This window comes from Orcinus orca, chromosome 12, assembly GCF_937001465.1.
Source record: "Orcinus orca chromosome 12, mOrcOrc1.1, whole genome shotgun sequence".
NCBI lineage: Eukaryota > Metazoa > Chordata > Mammalia > Artiodactyla > Delphinidae > Orcinus > Orcinus orca.
This window is the reverse complement of record NC_064570.1, coordinates 11,498,148-11,525,890: the sequence shown is the minus strand read 5'-3', so window position 1 is coordinate 11,525,890 and position 27,743 is coordinate 11,498,148. Positions and strand designations below refer to the sequence as shown.

General features: G+C 40.0%; 1 protein-coding gene across 1 annotated transcript in view; it reads right to left on the bottom strand.

The window, feature by feature from the left end:
- Nucleotides 1-6,727: 6,727 nt before the first annotated feature.
- The window catches only part of NOX3 (NADPH oxidase 3), a 62,005-nt gene continuing 40,989 nt past the window's right edge, over nt 6,728-27,743 (bottom strand). Inside the window, exons 11-13 of the mRNA XM_049695609.1 lie at nt 24,555-24,701; nt 19,700-19,824; nt 6,728-8,865 (exon numbers count right to left, since the gene is read on the bottom strand). Coding sequence (XP_049551566.1) covers nt 8,739-8,865; nt 19,700-19,824; nt 24,555-24,701 — 399 coding nt within the window. The 3' untranslated portion in view covers nt 6,728-8,738. The remainder of the gene's footprint in view (nt 8,866-19,699; nt 19,825-24,554; nt 24,702-27,743) is intronic.

Below are 27,743 nucleotides of genomic sequence, written 5' to 3'. Positions count from 1 at the left end.
TTTCTAAAGTCCCTTTTGATAACACTGGGCCCACCCAGGTAATCTAGGATGACCTTCCCATCTCAAGGGGATCATCTCAAAGCAACCATCATTTCATCTAGAATTTTAATTCCCCTTTGCCAAAGAACCTCACAAGTTCTAGGGATTAGGATGTACGCATCTTCAGGGCCTTATCCTACCTACCACAAGCCATCTAGTGAGTTTTTTTTTTTGGTTATTATATTTTTAAGTTCTAAAACTTGCATTGAGTTCTTTTTGTATCTTCTATGTCTTTGCCGAGACTATTTATTTTTGCATTTGTTTCACAGTGATTGCAGTTGCCTGTTGGAACCTCTTGATGATAGCTGCTTTAAAATTCTTGTTAGATAATTCCAACATTTGTGTCATCTTGGTGTTGGCATCTGTTGATTTTCTTTTCTCATTTGAGTTGAGATTTTCCTAGTTCTTCGTATGACAAAAATTTTGGATTGTGTCCTGCACATTTTGAGTATAATGTTATGACACTCTGGTTCTTATTTAGATCTTCTATTTTAGCTGGCAGTTAACAGGTTTGGGTTCAGAACACACATCCTGGCCCACTTTTGTGGTTTGTGGTTCCAATATCAATTTAGTTTTTAAAGTCTTTGCAATGCTATTCTGGTATGCTTCACTTGTGTGCAGCCCAGAGGCCAATCTGAAAACTGGATAATATTCCTCACCAGAGTACAAGTCTCAAGTCATTTGCTGTTGATTCTGGTTGGTTTTACACACTGGCCTTTTGGGAATTTGCCCAGGACTTCAGATGTAGATTTAAGAATCCTTTTCTTCAGCAATCTTAGTTCTGGGATACCCCCCTCTCCGCCCTCTCCCCAGGCCCTTCTTCTCAACATTTTCTAGATATTTGTTTAGTGTAGGGCAAGAACACTTGACAGGTCCCCACCACACAGTCTCAAGGTGGAGGTGGGGCAGCAAAGGGGTGACACCTCTGTTCATGTTAGTGTGATGAGGATATGGTTGATAGAGTTTTATCATTTTCTTTGTAAAGCTTTCATGTATTTTGCCAGAATTATTTATTGGCACCATATATTGTTGATGCTGTTTCTACACACTCCAAACATTAAAAAAATAAAATTGAATTTTGAGTTAAGTTGGCTAGAGATTTGGAGGATGTGGCACAAGATTGTCACATAAAAAATGTAATGGTGATTGTCCTTTCCTTAGTTAGTGGATTATTTAATTGAACAGTAAATCAAGATTGGATCGTTATTGAGCTGTTTTCTTTAAGATCAATCAGGAAGTTTTGTAATAAACTGAAGGTGTTTGGAATTGATAAGGAATTGTTAAAGCAGCTTTTCTTCTGTTCAGTCTGAGGGAGAGAACTGAGAAAAAGCAACTTAGATTCAGAATTCGTATGAAAATTGATAGGGAGAACGATTTAAGAATTCAAGAAAAGAAAAAAGAAAAAGAGGAGAAAAAAAAAATCCAGCATGATAACTGCTGATAGATATACAAGAAAACACTTTAGATTATTTGGTAATAAGGTGACCTGTGTAGATGAAATGCACAGATAGGATGTCATCCACCTCTTAGTGAAGGGAAAGACTAGTTAACCTGATGATCAGGCCTTTCTTTGTGCCTATATGTGGATCAGCTTTGCCTATAAGTATGGACAGAGTGCCTGAAGTTGGACTATCCATAAGCATTAACCTGGAAGTTTCTATTGTACATATTTGAGGTCACGAAAGCACTACATATGCTTTCCTGAAATGTTTTTAGGAAAAGATGGAGAAATAAGATGATGAAACAGTGGTTTGGGATAGGGATTTGAGGGCATGATGATAAAAAGAGAAGAATTAAAGATGACTCAGATGTATTTAGCATTTTTAGCATAGGCATTCTGGTAGAGGACGGTGGCATTAACTGAAACTTAAAAACGTGGAAGAGCAGGATTATGAGGAGAAAAATAAAGAGTTTGGTTTTGGATATGTAAAATTTGAGAGGCTTGTTATACTTCCAATGGTGGAACAGGAAGTTGGATATATCAGACTGGAATCCAAAGGAGAAGTCTATAATGGAGTTTTAAATTGGGAACTCATCAGCAAACAGTGTTCAAAGCCATGGCAATGCATGCGATCAGTCAACGGTAGAGGGGAGACAGAAGGCGGCAAGAACTATGATCAAGTCCTAGGAGACTCCAACATTTTAAAGTTGGACAGAGGACCCTGAGGAGAAAACTAAGGGGCTACTATATCACCAGAGTCAGAAGAAGGGAGAAGTAGTCAACTGTTTCAGTTACGGCTAACAACAAAAAAGAGATGAATTTCACATCCTGCAGGTATGTCTCTTGAAAATAGTTATAGCTGTGGAGATAAACAATCCAATTGGAGTGCGTTAAGAGAGACCATTGTGGACGTTCAACCACAGAGAGTAGATTGATATTGCCACAGTCACACACACATTCACCCATAGACAAAATAAAGGGCAAATCTAATCTAATAAATTTTAAAAACTTGTGCACAAGACAAGACACAGAGGATTCCGGAGCAGAAAGGAGACCAACAGTATGACTTGCCTTCTACCTCACTCTACTCCTCTGAAGCTTCACTCCTGAGTCACTAATACTCTTATTTCTGGAAAGAAGTGAAGAGAAAGGGTATTCTTATCTTTTTCCTCTTCCACTAGGAAGCTATGAATGGAGAGGGAAAGAAATCAATAGAGCTGACTTTCCCTGTTGGAAGAGACAGATCCAAGCTTCACACTTAACTCCCCCAAAATGGTCTGAAGCCTGGGAGTATCTCCCCATGGAAATACACTACACCCTCCCTCGCCCAGTTAGTTGGAGTAAACCAAGATACAAGACAGACAGTATACCCTTAGAAGATAAAATGGAGCCCAGGAAATCTAAGATAGTCTGTACACCACTCAAGCTGAGCTTCCCTCCTCTCTTACACTGTGCTCCAACCCAGCTGCTGTTCTCTCAGATGACAGAAAAGTGGATAAAACATGAAATACCCAGGCTAAACCAAACTCTGGAGGAGAAAACATGATTCACACAAAAATCTGTACGTGAATATAGTGTACATTCTGAACAGTGACTGCTAATTGATATGGGTTTTCTTTTGTAATGGTAAAACTGCTGTAAAATTGATTGTGGTGATGCTTGCCCAACTCTGTTAATATACAAAACAATTGAATAGTACACTTTAAGTGGGTTAATTTTATGGTTGTGAATTACACCTCAATAAAGGTGTTACAGTAGAGAGAGAGAGAGAGAGAGAGAGAGAGAGGGAGAGAAAGGTGGTTTTAGAGATGGCATGGAAAAAGAAAACCCAAGAAAGTATTCATAATATGGAAGAATCAATAAAATAACTGGACAGAGTCAACTAACATGAACAAGGTAAAAAAAAATACAAGGAGCAAAGCAACTTTGCAGACATACTACAGGAAAAAAGAGGAAACAACCATAAGAATGAATTAACCAAATCTAGTAGAAATGATAACTCAAGTAATTCCTCAATATTCTTTCATGTAATGGAGAACTTAATGAGCACATTAATTTAATAAGAAAGAGAAAAAAGACAGAATTATAAAACAACAAAATGAAATCAACAGAGATACTGCAGGTCTAAAGTAACAAAGGGCTCCAAACAGCTTCTTTACAGAACTAATTAAAAAATTGTCAACAGTAAGATTTATTGCTGAAAGCATATTCCAAGCCCATAATCTCTCCCTAAGCTGAACTTTCAAAATTTTAAAAATGAAGAATTTTAGAGGGTTTTTCTTGGTCACCTACTTGGCAGCATAACCTATCCTGAACAGATACGAAGTTACTTACGATCTTTATTTATCCCACTTAATTTGAATATTCATATTTATACTTTTCATTGAAAAACATTAAAGCTTTTGAGTGCTGGGTACTGCCCCTGATTCTACTGGGAGTTTATGCAATATATGAAATATACATTTATTTTCTACAATACAGAATAATTTTGAATTCCAAAACATATATGGCTCTAAGCATTTCAGAAAGAGATTGTGGACCAGTAAGAAGATAGGAGAAGCCACAAGTAAATTAAAGAGACAATGAGATTAATTAGAAAAATTCACGTACAAGAAAAAAGATCCAGTACAGAGATAACTGAAGTCTCTGAAATAAGAAGACAAAGGAAATAGAAGTGTATCCAAAGACCTAATGCAAGAAAATTCTCCTGAAATGAAGAAAAAATATTCAGAAAAGCACACTGTAATACAGGAAAAATCAGTATGAAGTATTCAATACCAAAAAGTTATGAACTTCTAAGATAAAGAAGAATTATTTAGACATCTAGGCAAAAAAGGGAATTTATTTTCAAAGGGAAAAGAATGTAATTGGCCTCATACTTCACCACAGCAATATTAGATGACAGAAAACACCAGAGTAATACTGCAAACTTCTGAGGGGAAAAGAATATGGTCTAAGAGCACTAGATGCAACCAACTGTCAGCTGAGTGAAAAAGCAACAGACTGACATTCTCAAATATGAACTAAGGGAATATAACACTCATGAGTCCTTCTTAAAACATATTGCTTGACAATTAATTCAACAAATTAGTCATTTAGGCTGAATAAAAACTCAAGAATAGAGAAATTATATTACAAGGAATGGTGGTGAGCAGGGAATCCATTTCAGGTTATCCCTTTTAAAGTTATTTATAGAACTTAATAAAAGGCTACAATTAGTCAATATTTCTTGGATACTCCTGAACAATTCTATATGGACCTTAGAATCCCTCAATTCTAGTGTCATCTTCCCATTTTCCATATTATCGTCATCCAGTATTTTAGTTTTGCTTTTTAAAAGCATTCCTTCTGAAATAATCATTTATTTCTTTTACAGCCAATGCTTAGAGATTTTGACAAAATATTTCTCACTGTCTTTGCTCATCACTGCTTTTTGTATCTCATTAACTGAATTTACTCCTTCCTTAAATCTATTCTTTTGTAGTTGTTTCAGTGAGGGAGATAAATTACAGGATTTTCTTTTGTTTGAAAATATCTGTATTTTGACTTCACTTTTTTTTTAATTAATTAATTAATTTTTGGCTGCGTTGGGTCTTTGCTGCTGCATGCGGGCTTTCTCTAGTTGCGGCGAGTGGGGGCTGCTCTTTGTTGTGGTGCACGGGCTTCTCGTTGCGGTGGCTTCCCTTGTCGCAGAGCACAGGCTCTAGGCGCACGGGTTTCAGTAGTTGTGGCACGCAGGCTTCAGTAGTTGTGGCATGCAGGCTTCGGTAGTTGTGGCTCGCGGGCTCTAGAGGGCAGGCTCAGTAGTTGTGGTGTATGGGCTTAGTTGCTCCACAACATGTGGGATCTTCCCGGACCAGGGCTCAAACCCGTGTCCCCTGCATCGGCAGGCGGATTCTTAACCACTGTGCCACCAGGGAAGCCCTTGCCTTCACTTTTGACCAATAATTTCACTGAACACAAAATTCTCAATTGTTTTCTTCAGCACTTTGAAGATATTACTTCAGTATCATCTGGTCTCTACGGATGCTTCTGAAATGCAGCTGTCCAATTTATTGTTGTTTATTTGTAAGTAACAGCGTTTTCTCTCTGGTTACTTTACAGTCTTCTGTTTTACAGTGATGCTCTGGATGTTGAATTTTCTTTTCCTTTCTCTTCCTTCTCTTCCCTTCCTTTCTGTTCTGTTCTTTTTTTTCTCTCCTCTCCTCTTTTCTTTTCTTCCCTTTGCTTGCTCTTTTCTTTCTCACATGGTTTTGCTTCTCTGTTGCTTATATATTTTCCTAGGTAAACTTTAGCATATCTACCATTTCAAAAAGTTTTAAAGAGAATTTAAATTTTGATTGTAATTTTATTTAACCTATTAATTAATTTGGAACAAATCAATATTTTTGGTATAATATTCCTATTTAGGAACATGCTATTTCTACCCATTTAAAAATCTCTCTCTGTAAATATTTGCTCATTATCAAGTTATCTTGCATAATTCTTGTTAAATAAATTTATGTTTGCTACATTTTTGTTTCTACTTTGAATGTCATACAGAGTGAAGTAAGTCAAAAAGAGAAAGACAAATACCGTACGCTAACACATTTATATGGAATCTAAGAAAAAAAATGTCATGAAGAACCTAGGGGTAAGACAGGAATAAAGACACAGACCTACTAGAGAATGGACTTGAGGATATGGGGAGGGGGAAGGGTAAGCTGTGACAAAGCGAGAGAGAGGCATGGACTTATATACACTACCAAACGTAAGGTAGATAGCTAGTGGGAAGCAGCCGCATAGCACAGGGAGATCAGCTTGGTGCTTTGTGACCGCCTGGAGGGGTGGGATAGGGAGGGTGGGAGGGAGGGAGACGTAAGAGGGAAGAGATATGGGAACATATGTATATGTATAACTGATTCACTTTGTTATAAAGCAGAAACTAACACACCATTGTAAAGCAAAAAAAAAAAATCCACATTTCCTATTTGATTATTGCTGCATTAAAGAAATCTACTGACTTTTTTTGTAATTTTTCTATCTAGATAGGTCAGATTCTACATAGTATGTAGAGAAGTAACCTAAAGCTCAAAACTAAAAAGCAATGCAAACAGCAAAGATTTTAAAAAATGCAGCAAAATCTTTTTTTTAAAGTTTATTTTTTGAACAGTTTTAGGTTTATAACAAAATTAAGAGACATGTACAGAGATTGAAATCTATTTTTAATGACAAGTATACTTATTAGACAAAATTAGTTGACCAGAGAGTGCATTTTATTTACAAATAGACAGGGAAAGAAAAGTAATAACTGAATATGATCAAGAGAAAATCTTTTAATATATTTAATTTTCCTGCTAAAGATTTTAGATATATACATTTGACTGCAGAAATTCCTAGTTGTAGAGCCTGAATCAAGTTTAAATGGAGAAATAAATAGAAAGATTAGGTATATTAAAATTAGTGGAGTTTGAATAATATTCACCAGTGCAAAATTAGTAGAAATAATTTTTGAGACATCAGGGAATATACCCAACTTTTTTCCTAGAATATAGTTAAGTATATACCCTAGAAATTATAGAATCAACATTAATATCTGAGGATAAAGTAAAAGAAATGATCAATTTATAATTTAGAAATACCTGAAAGAGCTTACGTGGTTGCCTAACTTTGTAAAAACAAATCATGTCATACCAATTTAATTCTGTTCTATGGAAAAATGGCAGTCTACAAAGATAAGAAGCATTTGTAAAACAGTCTATTTTCATTTCAATAAATGCTTTTGTTTCATTGTATATGACATGTTATTGTTAAGCTAAGAAAGTATAGGGTGACGTGCCATTCTCAATGGCTAGTTATTACTAACATATTCCCAAGTGGGTGCTCACATTAACAGGCAGTTACAAGAATTCATGATGGAGTTCTTTGGATTTGATCACTTGAATCTAAACAAAAGAATCTAAACTTGAACATCTAAACAAAAGGTTTGAGATATCACTAATTAAATCTATAGATATTACTGAGCTAAATACCAGTATTAGTCACTGGTGCTAGACTTGAAAACAATCTCGAAATATTAGAAAGAAAAGTCCTAAAAAATAATTGATAATAGTAGAGAAAACTATACGATATGAGGATTATTTTGTGAACACTTTGGGGGTAAAAGAGCTGCATGGCATGGAAAGACTGGCTCAGTGTGAGTATATATAAAAAAAAAAATCCCAGTATGTTTGTGGGGCAGAAGTTGAGTTGGGGTATAAGTGTCAAGATGATCATAGATCAAAATGTGATAGTAATGAAAAGTATTTGTTAAAAGAGAGTGAGAAAGAATGTGGAATCAAGGAAAGAAGGAAGGAAAAAAGGAGAGGCAAACAGAATTTAGTCGTATTGAAAAGCATACGTCACACAAGCTCTAAAAAGAATCACACTTCTAGCCACTACTAGTCATGCTTAGATTAGAACGTTGTCTCATTTTAGTCAACACATTTTAAAAGGATGTGAAGAAATGAAAATGGATTTGAAGAAGGGCAACAAGAATGATTGAAGTGCTAGGGTATATATCTTAGGCTGAAAAGTTAAGAGTTCAGTATTGTTTGGACTAGAAAAGGGATAGCTAAAGGATGATTTTATTATCATTTTCAAGTATAGAAAGGATTTTTGTGAAAGATAACCTCCATTGGTGATTTCTCAGATCTATAGAGGATGAAAAAAAGCACAAAGGAGCTTAAGTTTAAAGCAGAAAAGATCAGGTTTGGATACAAGACAGATGTCTCTGCCATCAGGGAGATGAAATTTGAAATGACTTCTAAAGGAGGCTTCGAGCCAAGCAGCCATGCTGGTCTCCACTTGGACATATTGTTAAGCATGAAAACAAGCTTGGGAAAGATGACCTATATCAGGGCTCAGCAAACTACCTCCTACAGGCCAAATCTGGCCCACCGTTTTTTGGACAGCCCATGAACCAAGAATGACTTTCACATTTTTAAATTGTTGAAAACGAATCAAAAGAAGAATATTTCATGACAGAAGAAACTACTGTGAGATTTGATTTCGGTGTCCATAAATAAAATTTTGCTGGAACACAGCCATGCTCATTTGTTGAGGTCCTGGGGCTACTTTGGTGCTTGTAATGGCAGAGTTGAGTAGTTGCCACTGAGACCATGTAGTCCACGGAATCTGAAATAATTATTACTTGGCCCTTTATGGGGAAAGTTTCCCGACTCTTGACCTATATGATTGCAGCCACTTACACAACAGGTGGATTTTTTTCCTCCAAAGTCTAGAAGCTTTCTCTGTTATAATGAAAATGAATGCCCCTGGGGTCAGCTGATGAATATAAGCGGCACATTCTTTGAATTATCTTTGAGAGAGCTTTGGGTCCACAGAAGAACACTCCAATGTTACTGCTGCAATAGAGGTAAGACAAGGGTAGAACGTGTTACACAGGGCACGGCCAGCCAGGAGCCAAGACAGAATGATACAGTCAGTGAGTAGCTGCGGTTGTGACTTTATATATTTGTTTTTCTCCACCCACTTCCTTTTTTCTTAGACTTTTTTCTCCTACTTTCAGTACCACGTTCTCCCACAGGTTCCCAGAGTCCTGTTATGCCCTGCATCACACAGGTAGGTGAGACCAAGAAGACTGAGGCTGGCAGGGGCCATGAGGGCAGGTGAGCGCGTTTCAATATAGAGGTGATAACGCCTGGAGTTCTGGTCCAACTCTTGGATTGGTGATTAGAATGTAAGCTCCCTGAGAGCAGGCATCTGGTCTGTTTTACTCATCACTGTAATCCTAGCACTCAGAATAGTATCCAGCATACAGTAGACACTCAATACATGTTTGTTGAAGGAATGAATGAAGGGCTCTGCTCATTATTATCTGCGTGGTCTTGAGTAAGACTCGAAACCTCAATCTCCGCATGATTAAAGCCAAGATAATAACGACTACGTGGTATGTTTTATCCAAAGCAAAATGAGATGATGCATTCCAAAAGGTTTTAAAAGTGTTAGTTATTACTATTGTTCAACCCTGCCTTTTCATAGTTGATAACATTTACACAAAAGTTCTAGCAACTTAGTTTAGTTCTCCCTTTGGAATGACTTTACTTTTCAAGGAAGGTCAAAAAGAAGAGGTGGAAAGGAAAATCACATTCCTGAAAATGGAGTCACCCCAAAGTTGTCATCTCTAATTATGGCATTTCAGCAAACAGTGTTGAAGAGGTGTTTCTGCATATAGTGACTATCCCAGGGCTGCTCAACTCCCTTGTAAACACAACTGACAGCTCTCGTTATATATAAACAATGAGTCAGCACCAGGATTCAAGTTGTCTCTGGGAATCGGGAGGGGCCGGTCTCTGGAGGGACTTGTAGAGACCACGTTTTCCCCTTATCTTGCGTTGAACTATTCCTTGTAGTATTTTTGCAATCTCTGGCACAAGCTTAATTAGTTGCTCTAGGCTGGATCAAAAGTTCTCATACTTTGCTATGCAAAAAGTTATCTAGGCAGACTATTAAAACATAGAGTCCCGGGCTTGAATCCAAGGAATGCATTTTTAGCAAGGCCCCCAGGTGACATTAAAGCACATGGCACTATGAGCTACACTTTGAGAAACACTGTCTGAGAGAAATTCCTCGGACTCCGGGACCAGCTCACTGCACCCCCTTTACCTCCTCAGACCGTTTTGGTTGGGAAATGCCTCTATAGTCTCTTTCTTCTTAGCTTGTATATTAATATGGTTCCGTGCCATGTATTGAATCCACATTTAATTATGTGTTCCAGGACCATAATATCCACGGTAGAAATTGATGGTTCAATTACATTTCAAACTCTAGCTTCAAAGGAACTTATCAAGTGGATTCATTTGTAAATGACAGTATGTTTAAAATGTATAAGTATTATTTTTAAAGACATCATTCCCATGGCTAAATTCGAGAAAATACTTTTTCAGAAAGTATTGCCCACTGGAAAAATTATGTTTATGACTTAATGAAGCACTTTCAAGGTGTTTATGGAAATATCACCCAACGGTTAAGAGTGCTACTGGTTCCACCACTTCGCTGCTGGGAAATTTAGGGTATATTAATTCATCTCTTAAAAGCCCCCCTTTCTTTATCTCTCCATGGGGACAGTTCTATGCCAAACTCCTAGTGCCTCCGTGAGGGTTAGACCAGACTTAGCACACGGTGAGCTCTTGGGAACCGCTGTCTTACGTTATGACCCACACGATGTCTGCCTGCTCCGCGAGGCTGACCACAAGGTGCGATGTGGGCTGTTAACCCAGCAGTGATTACAGATTTCCTGGAATCAGCACTCTTGCACTAGGTTTTTTGAGCTCTGGACTGCAACATTTTGAATGATACACGGGTCAGGCAAAACGCTTCCCAGTGGGGAGTCTGCTGCCCCGAAGCATCCTTGCATCTATATTCAAAGACATTGTTATGGGTGGTGATATTTTTCCAGTAGTGTAGGTGTTACCAAAGAGATTGCCCACTGGCCCATTCCCAACAGGCTAAGATTGCCCTTTCGTTTGCAGCCATGGTGACTGTTTGCAGATCGTGAAGATGCTCTTTGATGCTCTGCCTTTAAGACTCCATTTCAAAGGATTCTGATTGCTGGCTGCCAGGTGTACCACTGGTGTCTGCAGCAGTTCACAGTCACCCTGCCTCTTGTGAAGTTGTGGCTGCTACATTACACAGCTGAGTACACACGTTTCTGTATTTATGTAACTGTCATGGTTACGCAATGACCAAAAAGTCTCACAAAGGCCATTCATTATCTGCCTTCCACTAAGGCAGAAAGGCCAGTGGTTCACTAGCTCTCCCTGCATCACTGTCCCCACACATGGCATTCTTTTGCTTGTCTTGCTTCCCCTCCTCGGCGTTTGTGGTTTCAAGTACGGAGCTTTCTCACCACGAAGGCTTACTGTGAAGCATGGAGCTGAGAAGCCCCACAAAGTGGTTAAGGCACAGATGCGGCAGCATTTTTTTCTTTTATGAGGCAACGGACAACTGCAACAGAACCCTAATGGGGTTGGTAAAGAAAAAATTCTTCTATAAACTTTAATTATCCACGATTGCTCAGAATGAAAAAAAAAAAGATTCTCTCTAAAAGAAGTATAAAAACACAAGGTATTATTCTTCAGTTTACAGCCTGCAAGCTGCAGAGTTTGCACACCCAGGAGGCACTGGATTAGGGACAACATTAGCGGCATCGATCAGTCTGGGCTGCTGACTTTCATGGGAAAAAGACAAATTTTACACAAGCTGCAAAGATGGTTAACATTAACAGCATTATTTTTAGCTCTGATAAACAATAAGGAAAATCCTCCTGTCCCCCTCTTATTTGCTAAATAACTATTGTGCTCTTTTTTTGTGGGCTTGATGCATTTTTCAAAACAGTTCAGCTATGCCATGCCTGAAAGGCAGCCAAAATGTCACCTCCCAGGAGATTTCCGCCCAGCAGATATATGGGAGAGTGGGTGTGCTTGGGAATAATCCCACCATCTTGCTGGCTTCCCAGGTTCTGCTGCCTTGAGCCCTGCTCTCTTTAAATTGTATGTTTGTTTTTCTGTGTTGGCTTTTATGCTTGGTAAGTTATAACCCTGTAGGGGCAGACCCTAAACCCCATTTAAAAAAAATCAAATTACTTTATGCCCTGAGTGCATTCTGCAAATAAAATCGATAAACAGAAGCTTCCCATGGATTTATGGAGGCTTAGAGAGAAGACAACAAGAGCTACAAGCTCGGTATCAGACAATGGACACAACTTCTGGTTAATCTTTCCTAGAGAATGTTTTTCATTAGAAATGCCTCCAAAAGATTCACCACATAATTATATTTTGTACAACACCTTCTTTTTCATAACCACAGATGATAACTGTGTTGGCCTTTTTTTTTTTTTAAACCCATCTCCCAACTGATTTGTAGCAGCCTGCTCTACTACTTTTCTCTGCATCCTAATTATTCAGTTGTTGATTAGGGGCTACAGGCGTCCCTAATGGTGCTTTGCTCACGGCTGAGGCGCTTCTCTAGCTCTTCCCACCAACTCCATCTTCTTTGGCGAGTCAGCACTCCTGTCCTAGCTTCCTCATCCCTCTTGGGGTCCCTTCACTTGCTGAAGCTGGTTACTGTGCTTGGCTCTGAGGAGCACAGATAAAGTTGCTGCCCTTGAGGATGTCACAGTTAAAGAGGGGAGAGAAATGAAAGCAGTTGACTCGTAGTATTGGATCCCTGGGAATGGTCGAGCCATGTTTCTGCCAATCTTGTCCCCTGCCCTTCTGATAAAACACTAAAAAATATACACCTTCATACTGATATACTTCACCCAGAAATATCCCAATATTTTTGCCATATCTAATGATTTGACAGATAATATCACCAAAGAAAATTTGCAGAATAGTGATAAATCCACCCTGTGCTCACCCATCTCCCTAATCCCACCTGCCACAAATGGAATAGTGCCAGTAATTTTCGTTGAATCTTCACTTGATTATAACTGGAGGGCTGGATGCCCTCTGGTGCAAAGGTATATTTACGTATGCTAATAATATCCAGTCATAAGTTTATGGTGGCTTTCTTTTTCTTATGAAGCTATAATTTATTTTGTGTGGGATTTCCACTTAAGTCTATTTCTTTGAATATTCTGAACAATTTAGTCATGTAAGGAATGTTTAGGATATCCTTTTAGATAGGCAGACTTGTGTGCTATAATCAGAATGTTAATTTCTTAAAAATATCATTTGAAAACATTTTGCACATATGCACGTACAAATGAGAATTGGAGGGTGTGCACACAAGCAAATGTGGTTCCAGATGGACACATTTACTCGATTTAGTATAAAGGTATTTTTATATTTCTGAAAACAATGGGTGGTCTAAAATACATTTATGCAGCATGGATTAGAAGCTCCCAATCTTATGGTAAATTGGCACCTTCCTTCACAGTTGGGCTGGGTTGTGCTGTTCTAACAAATGGTAGTATTCTTCTTTATTTTTTCCTTCAAGAGAAAAGAAACGCTTCTACTGAAGTTATGAAGAAAAATGGCCAAACCTTCAAAGTTTTTATGGTAATTAGTTGCATAAAGTTTTATGCCTAAAAGGCATGGTGAAGTTATTAGTAGATAAGTCAAAAGTGGCAAACTATAAATATTATGTGAAATGTAAGGTCGAAGATTGAAGTCTTATGGAATCATTTTATTCAATTAATTAAAAACAACTGATCTACAAATCCAGAAGGTTGGGTACACGCATAATGTGTGTTTATCAAAAAAGTAGCTAGATGTGATCAAGATGTATTTATTTGCATTCTGTCTACCTTCTTGGAAACGATTTCCTGATTTTCTGAACATTTGCCAAAAGCTTGGGAACATATTGAGAACATCTACAAAAAATGAAATATAACTTCTATTTTTGTATAAGATGCACATTTCTAAAGATTAATAAGACATAGGTATCAGTGTATTATTGTATGTATTTAATTAACCTATTTATTTTAATTAAGACAATAATTTCCATTGTTTTTGTGTTTAGAGTAATTTTCTGTGCTTGTCTAACTTAAGCAATATACAACAATTGTCACATGTGTGTGAGTTTGGCCGTATCAGTAAAAGACTTACTTTTTACATATCCACTTGCTATTTGTTGATCTTCTTTTAAAAATATACTTGTGTTTTTGTAATACAGCTGATACAATTACGAAAATTAATTGCACATAAAAACAACAGAATATACTTTCCTATTTTCTACTCTTGGTCTTTGATCTCTTTTTAATTTTTTCTTTCCCTTTCCTTATTTCTTTTCATTTTGATGCCCATCAATTTGTTTCTCTATTACTGTTATTACTGCAATTTTCTGCTTCCTTTATAGCGTGCACTGTTCTCTTTGATCTGCTTCCCTTCAAGCTTTATTTTTGGTGCTGTTTTTCATGTTCTGTAAAAAAAACATTTTTGCCCCTCTTCCCTTTATTCTTTTGATTCAACTCCTTCTTCTTATAACAAGAACAGAGTCCAGCTTTAAGTGAACAGGTAAATGTTTTTAAAAGAGTAAGCCCTAAGAATCCTTGGCTTCATGCTGATGAGTAGAAATGGTTGAGAGCCTATTTCAAAGACCCTCAAGAACAAAGAACCTTTTCTGAGGCCACGAACAAATACACCAATTCTTTATGGCTCATCTTTGCCAAAAGATCTGAGCTAATGACAGGACAGACCTGTCTTATAAGAGTAGCCAAGAAGGCTTGGGAGGGAACAAACATCTCCTTGACATAATCAGGGGAAAACATACCATTTATCTCTTTAATAACCATCTTGAGGAAAATTAATGTGACCTTGTCCTTTGTGCAGAACAATAATTGAATTGTGTGTTTTATTTATATCTGGACAAAGGCCAGGATATTGAAATACTTCTCAATATTAGATTTTCTTTTTAAAAAATTAGATTCTATTGGCATTCTCTTTCTGAGATTTCTTCATTAAAAGCTTCATTAAACATAAATCTTCTTTACACAGCAGAAAACAAAATTTTAAGGAGGACATTTAAAAGGTCTTTTGGAAGAGGAGTGCTAAGTGTTTTACTGGTGACTTGTCTCTTCCCAGGGATCTGGCATTCCATGGACAAAATGATAATTGATCTTTGCCTACACATGTCTGATATTAGTTACATTGAAAGTTGAAGCTATATAACAAGTTGCAGTGTTCTAGAGCCTAAATCTATTACAAATACACTATTTTTAGAATTTGGGGCTAGGGGGTATGATATAGAGGCTTAATTCAGGGACATCCAAATCTTGGGGCCTCCTTCTACTCTGGAAGAGATGAAGTCATCCATTAGGAAGAGAGAGATTCCACAAGTTTTCAGCTGTGCTGAAAGATTCAGCTGGGCTTTAGGTACATGTATGTACTACACTTTGATTATGGCTTTTGAAAAGGAATGAACACACTCCTCACAAGGGCAACGAGAAAAGTGAGAGCTATATAGTTTTCCCACCTTCAAACTCTTCTGTACTCATCACTCCCTGCAAAATCAGGCAGACTCACTTTTCAGCATGATGCAATATAATTTTGGAGACAGTGTGTGTGCAAACTCAGTTCCACCCTTGGTCTCTTGATGCTGTGTTTCTGGTTCACACCTTTCTGAGGGAAGGGAGGTAGTTAAATGGTTTGATCTGAAAGGCCTTCCCACTGGGCTGCAAACTTCATGTGTAACACAAATACAAATGTGAGGAGTCAATGAGGGACAATCATAGCAAAGAGCAGTCTCATCTATAAAAACTTAAAAACCAAGATCTATGTGTCCGTGTCAAAAGCCTGCAACATGGGAACATTCACCCCATGATAATTGAAAACTCAGTGTAAAACATTTATCAGATGAATAGATTTTTTTTTCCAAAAGGAGAAAATACCAATGTGATTGTAACATAGAAGCTTGTAACATTTTGTTAGTTTTCGACCTATAATTTTTAAAGGAAACTGCAGATATAATAATCCAGTCCCTGCCTCTGGACGAGAAGTACTGGATGGGTGTGAGATGAAGGGTGACTTTCAGGGCTCAGAGGAGGCTGGGAGTCTAGGAGCCAGGACTGGGTGTTGAGTAAGGAGCACAGAGGAACTGGATTCTGAGGCTCCAGAAGCCGGGATGGGTTCAAAGCACCACATTTGGACGGATGGAGGGCGAGAATTGGATTCTAGACCAAATGTCAGCAAGAGTCAAGGCAAGAGGTGAAATGAAGCAGCTGGGTTTCAGGAGTGGTGCCTGCAGAGTCCCAAGGCCACCTTCACGGGGCTTGGCCAGCCTTATAGGGCATCTGAAGCTGAGCCCGAGGTGAGGAAGAGGTAGTGCAGCTGGTCCACTCGTTCCTTCCCTTAATCCTGAAGCCAAAGATTAAGCTTTTCTTGGCTTTTCCCTTTGGAGTCTTTTATTCTCAGGACAATTCAAGACCAGGAGTAAGTCCCCACAAGCACTCCTTCTGTCTCTTCCCCGGGCTGACACTGGCATGGTGTGGTCAGGGGTTCAGAGTGTCCGCAGTGAACACTGTTTGGGGTCCAGGGTTTCTCCCAAAGGCTGCCTGGGCACAGGGTTGCAGAAGGGTTGGCTGGGGGCCTCACAGCGCACGACAGTTTAGGTCAGAGTGAATTCACACAAAGGAAGCCATTGGAATTGGATAGGTTATGAACCTTGGGCAGCCATCTGGTCCCTCCTGCACACCTCCCTCCTCACCAAATCTCCTTCAAATAGCTGGTCCAGGGAAGTCTAACAGATTCAGTTCAATTAATTTTTTTTAAAAAAAGTAGAATAGTTCTGGCACAAAGAGAATATAAGAAAAAGTATAAAACAGCATCCAATTTGACCAAAAGAGGAATAATATTCACCAGAAAAGTATTCCAGAGAGCAGAAAAATGCTAGGGAACTACAAAAAGTTTAATGAAGCAATAACCTCTGTGAAGGAAGGCCACAAAGCATCAATGCCAGAACTGGGGGGAAAGATGTGAAGACAACAGGGAAACCACAGGAAATGAGAAATTAGTCAGAAATACCTTAGATTTTTGTTTTACTGTTACTGGTTCAATACTGATAAAATGGATAGAAAATAGGTTCTACAGAAGACCTGAACAACATGATTAAATAAAATAGTGATGAATAATATATATTGAACTCCATAACCTGCAAATAGACAATACAATTCCCTATCCTCCAAATACTGTGGTTTTTGGAACTCTCATCAATCTATATTTGCTTCTTTCTCCATCTCATCTAGTTTCATGGCCCCAAACACAATTTATATGCTCACACCTTCCAAGCATGTATCTCCAATCTGAACTTCTCCCGTGAACTCCTGACTCATATTCATCTGCCTACTCAACATCCCTGCCTGGATGTATAACAGGCAACTTAAAGCTAAACATGTTAAGAAACTGGACTCCTGACATCCCATGCCTGCCAACCACTCCTTACAGCTGTCCTCATCTCGGCTGTTGGGAACTCCATTCTAGCTTGGGCCATGTTTCCTATCCAACCCATTAGCAAGTCATGCTGGTTCTACCTTCAAAAAATATCCAGAATCCAAAGGCTTCTCAGTACCTCCACTGTGGCCCCCCTATCCAGGCCACCTCCTCACTGGCCTCTCCATTTCCGTCCAAGGCCCCTTACAATCTCGTCTCTTATAGCAGCCAGAGGGATCCAATTAAACATAAAATGGATGGATTATTTCACTCTTCTGCTCAATCCTTCAAGTAGCTTCCCCTCTCAGAGTAAAATCCAAATAAAATGGCCTGTACTATTCCCTAGTTGTCTCTCCTAAATGCCTTCTCCTGCTACTCTTTCATTCAACCGCTGTGTTCCGCAACCTCACTGGTCTCTTGGATCATGCCAGGAACAGTGTATCCTGCCTCAGGGCCTTGGCACGTGCTGCCCTTTTGCTCTTTCCCAGTTGTTCATGTGGCACACTCCCTTGCTCCCTCCAGGACTTTCCTCAAATGTGGAAACTATTCTTTAAACAAAGACCATATTAGGACAGGCTACTTTCAAGATTTTTAGATGACTGGGTTCAAAACAAAGACTGATTTAGGCGATATATAATAACAACAACTATTTATATTAGTGCTTGGCCCTTTACGAAGCTCTTCAACATACTATGCACCTTTAAAATATGAAAATAACACTGTGGATGCATAGAATCATTCATGTTTTATAATGAGGGCTTGTCTAAGGTCACATAGCCAGTATCTTCTAGAATCTTCTAGAATCAGCCTTCACTCCTGCCTTATAGTCCCAGAGCAAATGCTCTTCTTCCTCTACATATAATGATAATAATAGTAATAATTAAAATAATAATATTAATGATAGCAGCTAACATTTACTGAACTCAAAGCACTGTTTTAGGCTCTTTATAAGTATTCTCACATTTAATCCTCACAGAAGCCTAGGAGGTAAACAGTTTTATTATTTGCAGTTTACGGAGATGGGGACTAAGTCAGTGCCAGGTTAAATAACCTGTTCATGGTAAATTGGTGGTAATGGCAGAGGTAGGATTTATACAGGCACTAGGACTCCAGTTCCTGGGTCCCTACTACCACCCCAAATCCCTGCTTGGTTGTAGAGTAGTTTTGTCTGCTTTGCTAGATATGCTAGATACAGTTTACAGTCTGGCATAAGTGAGTTCTCCAGTTGAGTAATTAGAGGTCAACTGTGTTCACCCAAGATTTCTTGAAGGCATAGGGAGTTTAAGAAATAACATCTTGGGCTTCCCTGGTGGCAGAGTGGTTAAGAATCCACCTGCCAGTGCAGGGGACATGGGTTTGATTGCTGGTCCGGGAAGATCTCACATGCTATGGAGCAACTAAGCCTGTGTGCCACAACTACTGAGCCTGTGCTCTAGAGCCCACAAGCCACAACTACTGAGCCCGCATGCCTAGAACCTGTGCTCCACAACAAGAGAAGCCACTGCAATAAGAAGCCCGTGCACTGCAACGAACAGTAGCCCCGAGTACCCGCAACTAGAGAAAGCCTGTGTGCAACAATGAAGACCCAACACAGCCAAAATTAAATTAATTAATTAAAAAAAAAAAAAGAAAAAGAAATGCCATCTTCTGGACCTAGAGATGATCACACTAAGCGAAGTAAGTCAGAAAGAGAAAGACAAATACCATATGATATCACTTATACGTGGAATCTAAAATACAACACAGATGAACATATCTATGAAACAGAAACAGACTCACAGACATAGAGAACAGATGTGTGGTTGTCAAGGGGGAGGGAGGGTGGGGAATGGAAGGACTGGGAGTTTGGGATGAGCAGATGCAAACTCCTATACGTAGGATGGATAAACAACAAGGTACAGCACAGGGAACTATGTTCAATATCCTGTAATAAACCATAATGGAAAAGAATATATATATGTATAACTGAGACACTTTGCTGTACAGCAGAAATTAACACAACATTGTAAATCAACTCTACTTCAATAAAATTAAGAAAAAAGGAATACCATCTTCGATTGGGTTTAAGTGTGAAAAATTTCAATGGAATTGATAATTGTCAGATGTTGTAATCTGCTTAAGCAGAGGTTTGTAATTCCTGAAACATCCCATGACCACCTTTTCTAAGGTGGATGTTTTCTCTCTAAACAAGATGCCCACTGCTGCAGATTAACCAGTTTGTGCCCGAGAGCTTTCCATTCCAGCAGCAATGGAGGCATTGTCTCTCCACGGAGGCTCCCAACAGGCAGAGGAGAGAGAGCTGCCTTACCTGGGGTGACTGTAGGCTACCTGCCGGAACTCGTGATTCCAGTTCGGTCTTCCATAGAAGGTTTTCTGCCTTAATCCCGTAATCACGTCAGTATTTTCATCCCAGTGTAAAGCTATGTGAAAGGCCTAAAGTAAAAATTGGGTATCAGATGACATTTAGAGGGAAAAGAAAAGGAACCTCTAATAAATGAAGGATGAAGTAATTATGCTCATTTGTAGATTCAATACACAACTTTTTATAGGAAATTCTTTGTAGTCTACCTTGGGCACTATTGAAACAAAGTGCTTTCTATGTGGTTGATGTACAGAAATGTGAGCCTGGAAAGAAGATTTTTCTTGAAAGGATGAGAGAAATACGGTAAAAAGGGGTAAAGGAAAGCAAGCACTAAGCTACTTCCTTTTTTTTTTTTTTTCTGCCAAATTTCTCAAAAAGTAATCTCTAGCTCTGTCCCCATTCACTTCACAGTAAATCCTGGGGATGTGAGAAGGGCCCTGACAGATTAAAGTGATAGAAAAAGCCCAGGGTGAAGCTGGATTTTACGGTGAGATCTGCCTACTGGAGTGAAACGGTCTGTGTCCAGGTTCAAGTGCTGGGAGGATGTTGAGTCTGGCAGGCAGAGAGGTGGCCAGAACTAGCAAGGGGCATGGCTGGAGCTCTGTGGCCAACGGCTTGCCTTCAAATTACACGAAAGCACCCAGGCATCAAGTGGTCGATAAATAAGAGTCTGGGGAATAGCCATGCCTAGTGATGATTTTTTAAGTTGCTATGATTTGGTTCAGCCCACGCTGAACTCTGGTAGGTAAGAAGGATTCTTGCTTCTTACCTCCTGGGATATGTGTCTGCTCTGCTCAGATCCCGCCACAGCTCTTGAGCTCATGGGTTTTTACCCTTTGGTGCTTCACTTGCTTACATCCTCTGAGCAGTATGGGTAACAACCCTGCTGGGCCCAACTCTTACCCCACGATCCTGCTGCAAGACTGGCTTCCCCGGCTGGCCTTCACATCAGTCTAGGAAAGCAGCCAGGGGTAGGGAGGCTGCACCCTAACAGGCAGTAGACGGTGGCAGACTTTGGTGGAGTCTAAGATATCCAGGCTGCAGGAAGTTGGCACCAGGCAAGTCTGAGCCTAGGTAGCAGGGCTACTACAGGAACTGAATTTGGGAAGAGGACTCCAGGCAAGAGAGGGAAAACTGGCAAGAGTGGGGCAGGACCCCCTTCTTAGGCAAGTTTTTCAAAGCACGAAATATGAGACAAGAGTTCAGGGATAAGAACGGAGGTGGTAGTTGAGGACAGAGCCTTGAAAACTGGCGGAAGCCGCATTATCAGAACTGGAACTCAGGGTCAGAGTTGTATCGGCCTCCGGATTAGAATGGCAGTGTTGCATCTCCACAGGCTTTTGCTTAACAGTAGGATGGATTGGTGCTCTAGAGGAAGCTGGTTCCAGCAGTGGGCAGAATAAGAAGGCAGAGACAGTTGACTCCCTTTTGACTAAGTGCCAAATCTAATGACCAACTCAGGCCTTATTTTCCTTGGCTTCTCCACCATGTGGTTGAACATTGCTTCTTCTTGATTCTATTTGCATTACAAAATCCTAGTTCTTCTATTTCTCTCTGATTTAAGAAAGAAACAGTAGTTGTTATTTTCTTATCATATTCTCCTGTCTTGATATGTAGCTGGCTTCTCAGTCTCTAGCTCAGCTCTCTGCATCTTTTTCAGACCACTACTCCCCAAAGAGCTTCCATTTTCACAATCCAATTAGCATAATCTACAAAGATGAATTCAAACTTTCTCTCCCAAGCCTTCCTCTTCCTGCTTGAGTAGAATTCTGCATATCAAACTCCCCAAACATATTTTTATGTAGAATTCTTTCTGTTCCTTCAAATTGACCATCATAGCTAAAAATGAATCATCTCACTTTCCAAATAATTTGTGACTTCAAGTTACTTCCACGTACAACTGTTAAGTGATTTCCATAGGCAGGCAGAATGCTATGAATCGAATGGTACAAAGAAGACAGACAGAAGGTCTCTGCTCTGTGAGGCACTGGTCATTGGAGGGAGAGGCAGACCATGTGCACGACTTCTATGCCCTGATTCAGACCACCACCCTTCTTCACCAGAGACAGAAGCGAAGTGCTCTGGAGAAGTAAGCATGTTACTCTGGTGAAGCCCCAAGTAATTCTGACTAAGAGAACTGGGCAAGGCCTTAGTGGGGACTGGTCTTGAAAGGATGATTCCATGCAGTAGTGCAGCTGGTGGGACAGAGGGCACTGAGTGACATGTCAGGGAAAGGAAACAGGATGAGGGGAGATGGAATTAAGAAAGTCCTTGGTGTGATTGGAGAACATGTATTGTTTGGTGGCTCTGGTGCCAGGGGAAAATGATGGGAATTCTATAGAACAAGTGGGTTTTGCCCTCAGGTCAGGAGGGGCCTGGAAATATCTGCTAAGAAGTTTGGGCATTATTCAGTAGAAAAAAGAGTTTTACCACTTCCGCCCATGGTACCTTCCAGCTACCAATCACTGATGTTCAAACATTTGGAATTATGTTTGCTCCATATTTCTCAGCCCAGTGTTCAATTAATTCTCCAAACCCTGTTGATTTGCCCTTCATAATAATAATAATTTGCCCTTTTCCATCTGTCCCTTCTGTTCTTGTCATTCTGCCACTTTGAGGTTGTTGAATTCAGTTTAGCAATTGGCTGTTTCTAAAACAGCCTCTTGATTCCTGACTGACAGCATGTACCAATTATTTTGTCCTGAAATTTAAGCATCTCAAGAATTTCCAACATGTCATGGCAAAAATTTAAGAACATGTCTATTTTAATTTGCTCGTATTCAGAAGAAAACTATCTCTTAACAGCGTACTTTTGGAAGTGGCAGGGATGGGATGGGGTAGAGCTGTGTTGTCACAAAATCAAACAGAGCCTCGGTCTTGCAACTTCCAAGTGACTGGGGTTGCTTAAGTGGACACTCAGGATCGATTCACTTTAGAAGCAGAAGAGCCAGCACAGGACCAGAAAGCAGAAGACAAAGGCTTGTTTGTACTTCACCAAGTGGATCATTAGTCAAAAATCCCATTGAATATGAAAAAAGTATTTGTTTGGAAAATATAATTAACACTATTTAATTCATGAAGATGTTTCAAGCCTAATTCCCAGGAAACCTCTATTTCAGAGTATCCCAGAGGAATAAATATGTAAGGCCGACTGCAAATAAGACCCTAAAAAATTGTTTAGCTACTGAATTTCAAGCAAGTCTTATTCATTTGCAGAAGCACAGAGTCAAATTACAGTGATGTTCTATAGGGCCAATTTGTGTGTGTGTGTGTGTGTGTGTGTGTGTGTGTGAGAGAGAGAGAGAGAGAGGCTCTCAGGAGTGCATTCATTTGTAAATTTAGTAACTAATGCAAATCTCTGGTTCAAACACACTTTCCTTAAATATCTATAGTAGCTGTCACAGAAGTGCTGATTAGGACATAAATGTCATAACCTAGTAATCACTTCATTGTTAACTTCCATATTTGAGGAGTTAAAAAAGATTGGAAATGTAATAGTTATCATTCAATACTATCAACACTGAAATAGTACCATAGTGCAATATTTTGATATGCATTATTTTTGGTAAACTCAACCTTAATATGTCATTAATACATATTAATGGACACAGCAGAACACCTGTCCCAACAGATCATTTTGATCTTAGGTGAATAAACATACATGCACACAATTTCTAAGAATGCCTTAAGAAAAATAAATCTCTAGATAAATCATGTATTCATAATAATTATTTTCTGTAGGAACTCACATGGTTTACAATACAAAATGCTGAACGTCAACACCTGTCAGCTTTTTCTGTTTAACTCTGAACAGCTCAAAACATAGAATTAGAACCAATTCGGAGCTCAACGAGACAATATAGCCAATCCATAATGTTTGCTTGATGTTACTAAATTTCAAATGCAGCTTTTAAAAAAAATTTATTTATTTTATTTATTTTTTATTTTTGGCTGCATTGGGTTTTCGTTGCAGGGTGTGGGCTTTCTCAGTTGCAGTGAGCGGGGGCTACTCTTCATTGCAGTGTGCGGGCTTCTCATTGCGGTGGCTTCTCTTGTTGCAGACCACGGGCTCTAGGCATGCGGACTCAGTAGCTGTGGCACACAAGCTCAGTAGTTGTGGCTCACAGGCTCTAGAGCACAGGCTCAGTAGCTGTGGCACACGGGCTTAATTGCTCCGTGGCATGTGGGATCTTCCTGGACCAGGGCTCAAACACGTGTCCGCTGCATTGGCAGGCGGATTCTCAACCACTGCGCCACCAGGGAAGCCCCAAATGCAACTTTTAATGACATAATTTCTCTTGGATTTCCAAACTTGGGGTTTTCTCCCTTTAACCAACCTCTTTTTCCAATCTTCTTTTCTATTCCTCAGCAAATTAACTGTAGCTTTTTTTTTTTTTTTTTTTTTTGCGGTACGCAGGCCTCTCACTGCTGTGGCCTGTCCCGTTGCGGAGCACAGGCTCCAGACGCGCAGGCTCAGCGGCCATGGCTCACGGGCCCAGCCGCTCCGCGGCATGTGGGATCTTCCCGGACCGGGGCACAACCCCGTGTCCCCTGCATCGGCAGGCGGACTCTCAACCACTGCGCCACCAGGGAAGCCCAACTGTAGCTTTTATTGCTACAACTGAATAGCTCTTTCTTATCTGGTTTTATTTTATTCTCTTTTTCTTTTAAAGAACATAAAAACAATACTTTCATGCTGCTAGATAACCATGTAGCTCATTATTGAAATTATTCCTCTTCTCTTTGCTCTATCATGACACAAGTTAGATAATATTGCTCATTCTCAAAGTCTTATCTATACCTGATTTTCATCCCAGCCAGTAAGAAATATATGATAACTCAGGAAGTGAGTTTTCCCTTGCTCACTCATCCTTGTTTCCAGCGAGAGTAAGAGATCGGCAAACCACTCAAAGGCTCCTGGATCTCGGCAGATCCAGTAGAAGTACACCTGTTAAGAGAGAAGGCAAGAAAACAGATCTGTCCCTCTTTTCATAATGTGCTGATAATCGCAGACTACTTTATCTCCACTAAATTATTTGAGCCCAAATGGGCACTTCTGCAAAATAACACGCTTCCCTCTGCCAGCGAACAAATAGTCACACTGTGATTTCTTTTGAAAAAATTCACATTGTGTTTGAAAAGGCCCAGAATGAATTCAGAGTCAGGAGCCTGTGGGCTGTTGCCAGTTTCACTGGATGAGGATCAATTTACCCCATTCCTGGCTGTGCTTCTTCTGAATGAGGTTAATAATCATAACTAGCTGTGCCTTTCACTCTTCCCAAAGGGGGATAAACTGTTAGACCAACGCCCTTCATCTTCACTTATGACCTAAGCTCTGGATTTGAACCGTCTCCAGAGACCCAAAGGCTTGTTCACTAATCCACTTCACCAGCCATGCCCTCCGGAGGGTGGAGATTATGGTAATTGCAGAATCAAGCCACACAGGCCAGAAGTTTCCCATCAGCCAGACATATCAGTGTCCAAGGAAGCTGGTGGGTAGTGGCAGAGGTTGTGTGTCAACTGCTATAATGAAATTACACTGAGGAACATTTCTTTTCTTCTTTTCTTTCCTTTTTTTTTTTTTTAAACTCTCTGGGTTTAGCAAATGGCATGTGATGAGAAGTAGTTTGGCTTTGCTAAAATAAAGGCTTAGATTTTGTGCTTTGAGTTTCAGATAATTGTATCTAGAAGAAACCACGGGAGATAGGTCTATTAATTCTCCTCTTTTTCTCACACTCCTACCCCCTACTGCCCACTGCTCTTTCCTGCACCCCCTCCCAAAAGAGATGCTGATTAACAGGATAGAGGAGGGGGCCAGCCTTGATCTCCACCAGGAAATATCGTCTCCAATAGCCAGTGTTCTCACCCTCCCCTCCCCCGCCAGGCTGCAAGCTCACCATCATCATATAATGAAATTTACAGGCGAGATTTAATTAACAGATCATATTCATGAGGAAAAAGAAATCACAGAACGTGTTTCCAGGCTAAGTATCTTGCCTATTCTTTCCAGGTTTGTGCAGGAATTTATGAAATTAATACTCAAGAAGAACAAAAGCTTAGAGCCTACATATTTGTTGGACAGTTGCTGCTTGGAAGGGTTCTTGGAATATTAATCTCAGGACTACTAATAATCCCCAGGTATTTTAGCTCCCCTACCCCAAAAGGAGCTTCTTCTCAGCTGTAAAACTGAGTCAGTGGGGCCCTCCTGACAATCGTGTTCATCCTTGTTGATTCAAAGAATTGAATTGAATGTACTGAACATTCTGAATCCTCACTCCATGTCAAGACTGTTTTCAGCTCTGGAGCTCGAAGAGCAAACAAAGGAGACAAAAATTCCCTGTCTTCATGGCGTCTGCATTTTAGAGGGAGAAGAAAGATGATAAATTAACAACTAAAATATAGACTATGTCAGAGGGTGATTGGTACTCTGAAAAAAAAAAAAAGGCAGGCTGGAAAGTCCTGCAATATTAAGTCAAATGGACAAGGAAAGAGGACATTGAAGCCAAGACATGGAGAGAATTGAATGGTTAGGGGAGAGGCCCGGGGTGGGAGCTGTCAGAGGGGAGCCAGGAGCTGGTGGAGTGGAGTGTGGGGTGGGGGGTGGGCAGCGAGAGGTGAGGTCTGAGGGGAAGGCGGAGAGGTGCAGACGGGGGCTGTGAGGCCGTCCTGACTTTTACTCTGAGTAAGGTGGGGAGACACTGCAGGGTGCCCAGCAGGGGAATGACGTCATCTGAGGAAGGATCCTGGGCCCGACCATTCTGGCAGCATTTTTATAGACTGGGCGGTGAATCGGGGAGGGGTAGGGGAAGGAAGGAAGAATGGAGGCCAGAGGCTGATTTTATATGCTATGTAGGTGATGAGTACTGCTATCCTCTTTCTTTCCACCTTGTATAGTGCCTCATTTAAATTACTCTTTCAAAACCTCAGCCCTGCCTTTAACTCGCTTTGCTCCCTGTGGAAATCAAAACCAACTAACTGAATTTAATGCCCTTCTCACCTATGCTCCTCCCCTCGTTCCTGTCCCTAGTAGCTTGTTTGATCTAAGAATATTAACGGTGCATTTGGTATAGAACAAACAACACTGACTTATTTTCTATTATTTTCACTCTTTAAGAAACATGCTAAAAATACATTCATCTGAAACAACAAACCAAAAAATCGTTGTTTTTTTTAAACCTGTCAATTTCAAATCCAGTCCCAATCACCCTTACTTGAAAAACAGTCACATCTTAGCTTTCCTCCACTTACTGACCCTTATTCTTTCAAACAGAAATCATTCCTGTCCTTACTTTCCTGTGGCTTAGCTGTGTGTCAGTGTTCTGAGGGTTCGCCAAGCCTTTTATACGTTCTGCTTCCTTGTAATGGCTTTGTGTGTTTTTCCCTCTGTAACTGACTCACAGGTGACACTGGGCAGCTTTGGTGCAAGAGGCAATGGAGGGGCACTGAATGGGCTCCGGTGAAGTGCCTCGGGCAGAAAGAGAAGAAAATGGACTTTGAAGAGAGGAAAAAGCACATTTACTTTGACTCCCTTTCATCTTTCTAATAGTGAGGGACGCTCACTGTGAAGGGACAGAGGCTCCCCACCTCTGTGTTTCCTCCAGTAGGAAGGGTCTGGTCAATGGTAGAACAAACGTCCCAAACAATAGGCTACACGTCTGTGATCTGTGCTTCCCAACTCTTGCCCCGCCTCAGTCTCCAAAAATAAAACCAATCTAAAATCGGTTACCTGTATAAAGCATGGCTTTCAGAAATCTATAGTAGATAACAGAGGCCTAAAATACCTCAGGTAACTTTAAAAGGTTTTGTTACACAGAAAGTCATCCTCAGTAAAATGATGAAAGTTCTGAACTTCTGTAGTAATGAAGTTTTCTTTTACAGGACTCAGCCCACACATTTTTGTAGATCTGATGGATCCCCAGATGTTGCAGGGCACCGCTCCAGGACGTTGTTATGGGGTTAGGGAGTTCTGTATGCATGTGGCCTATCACAG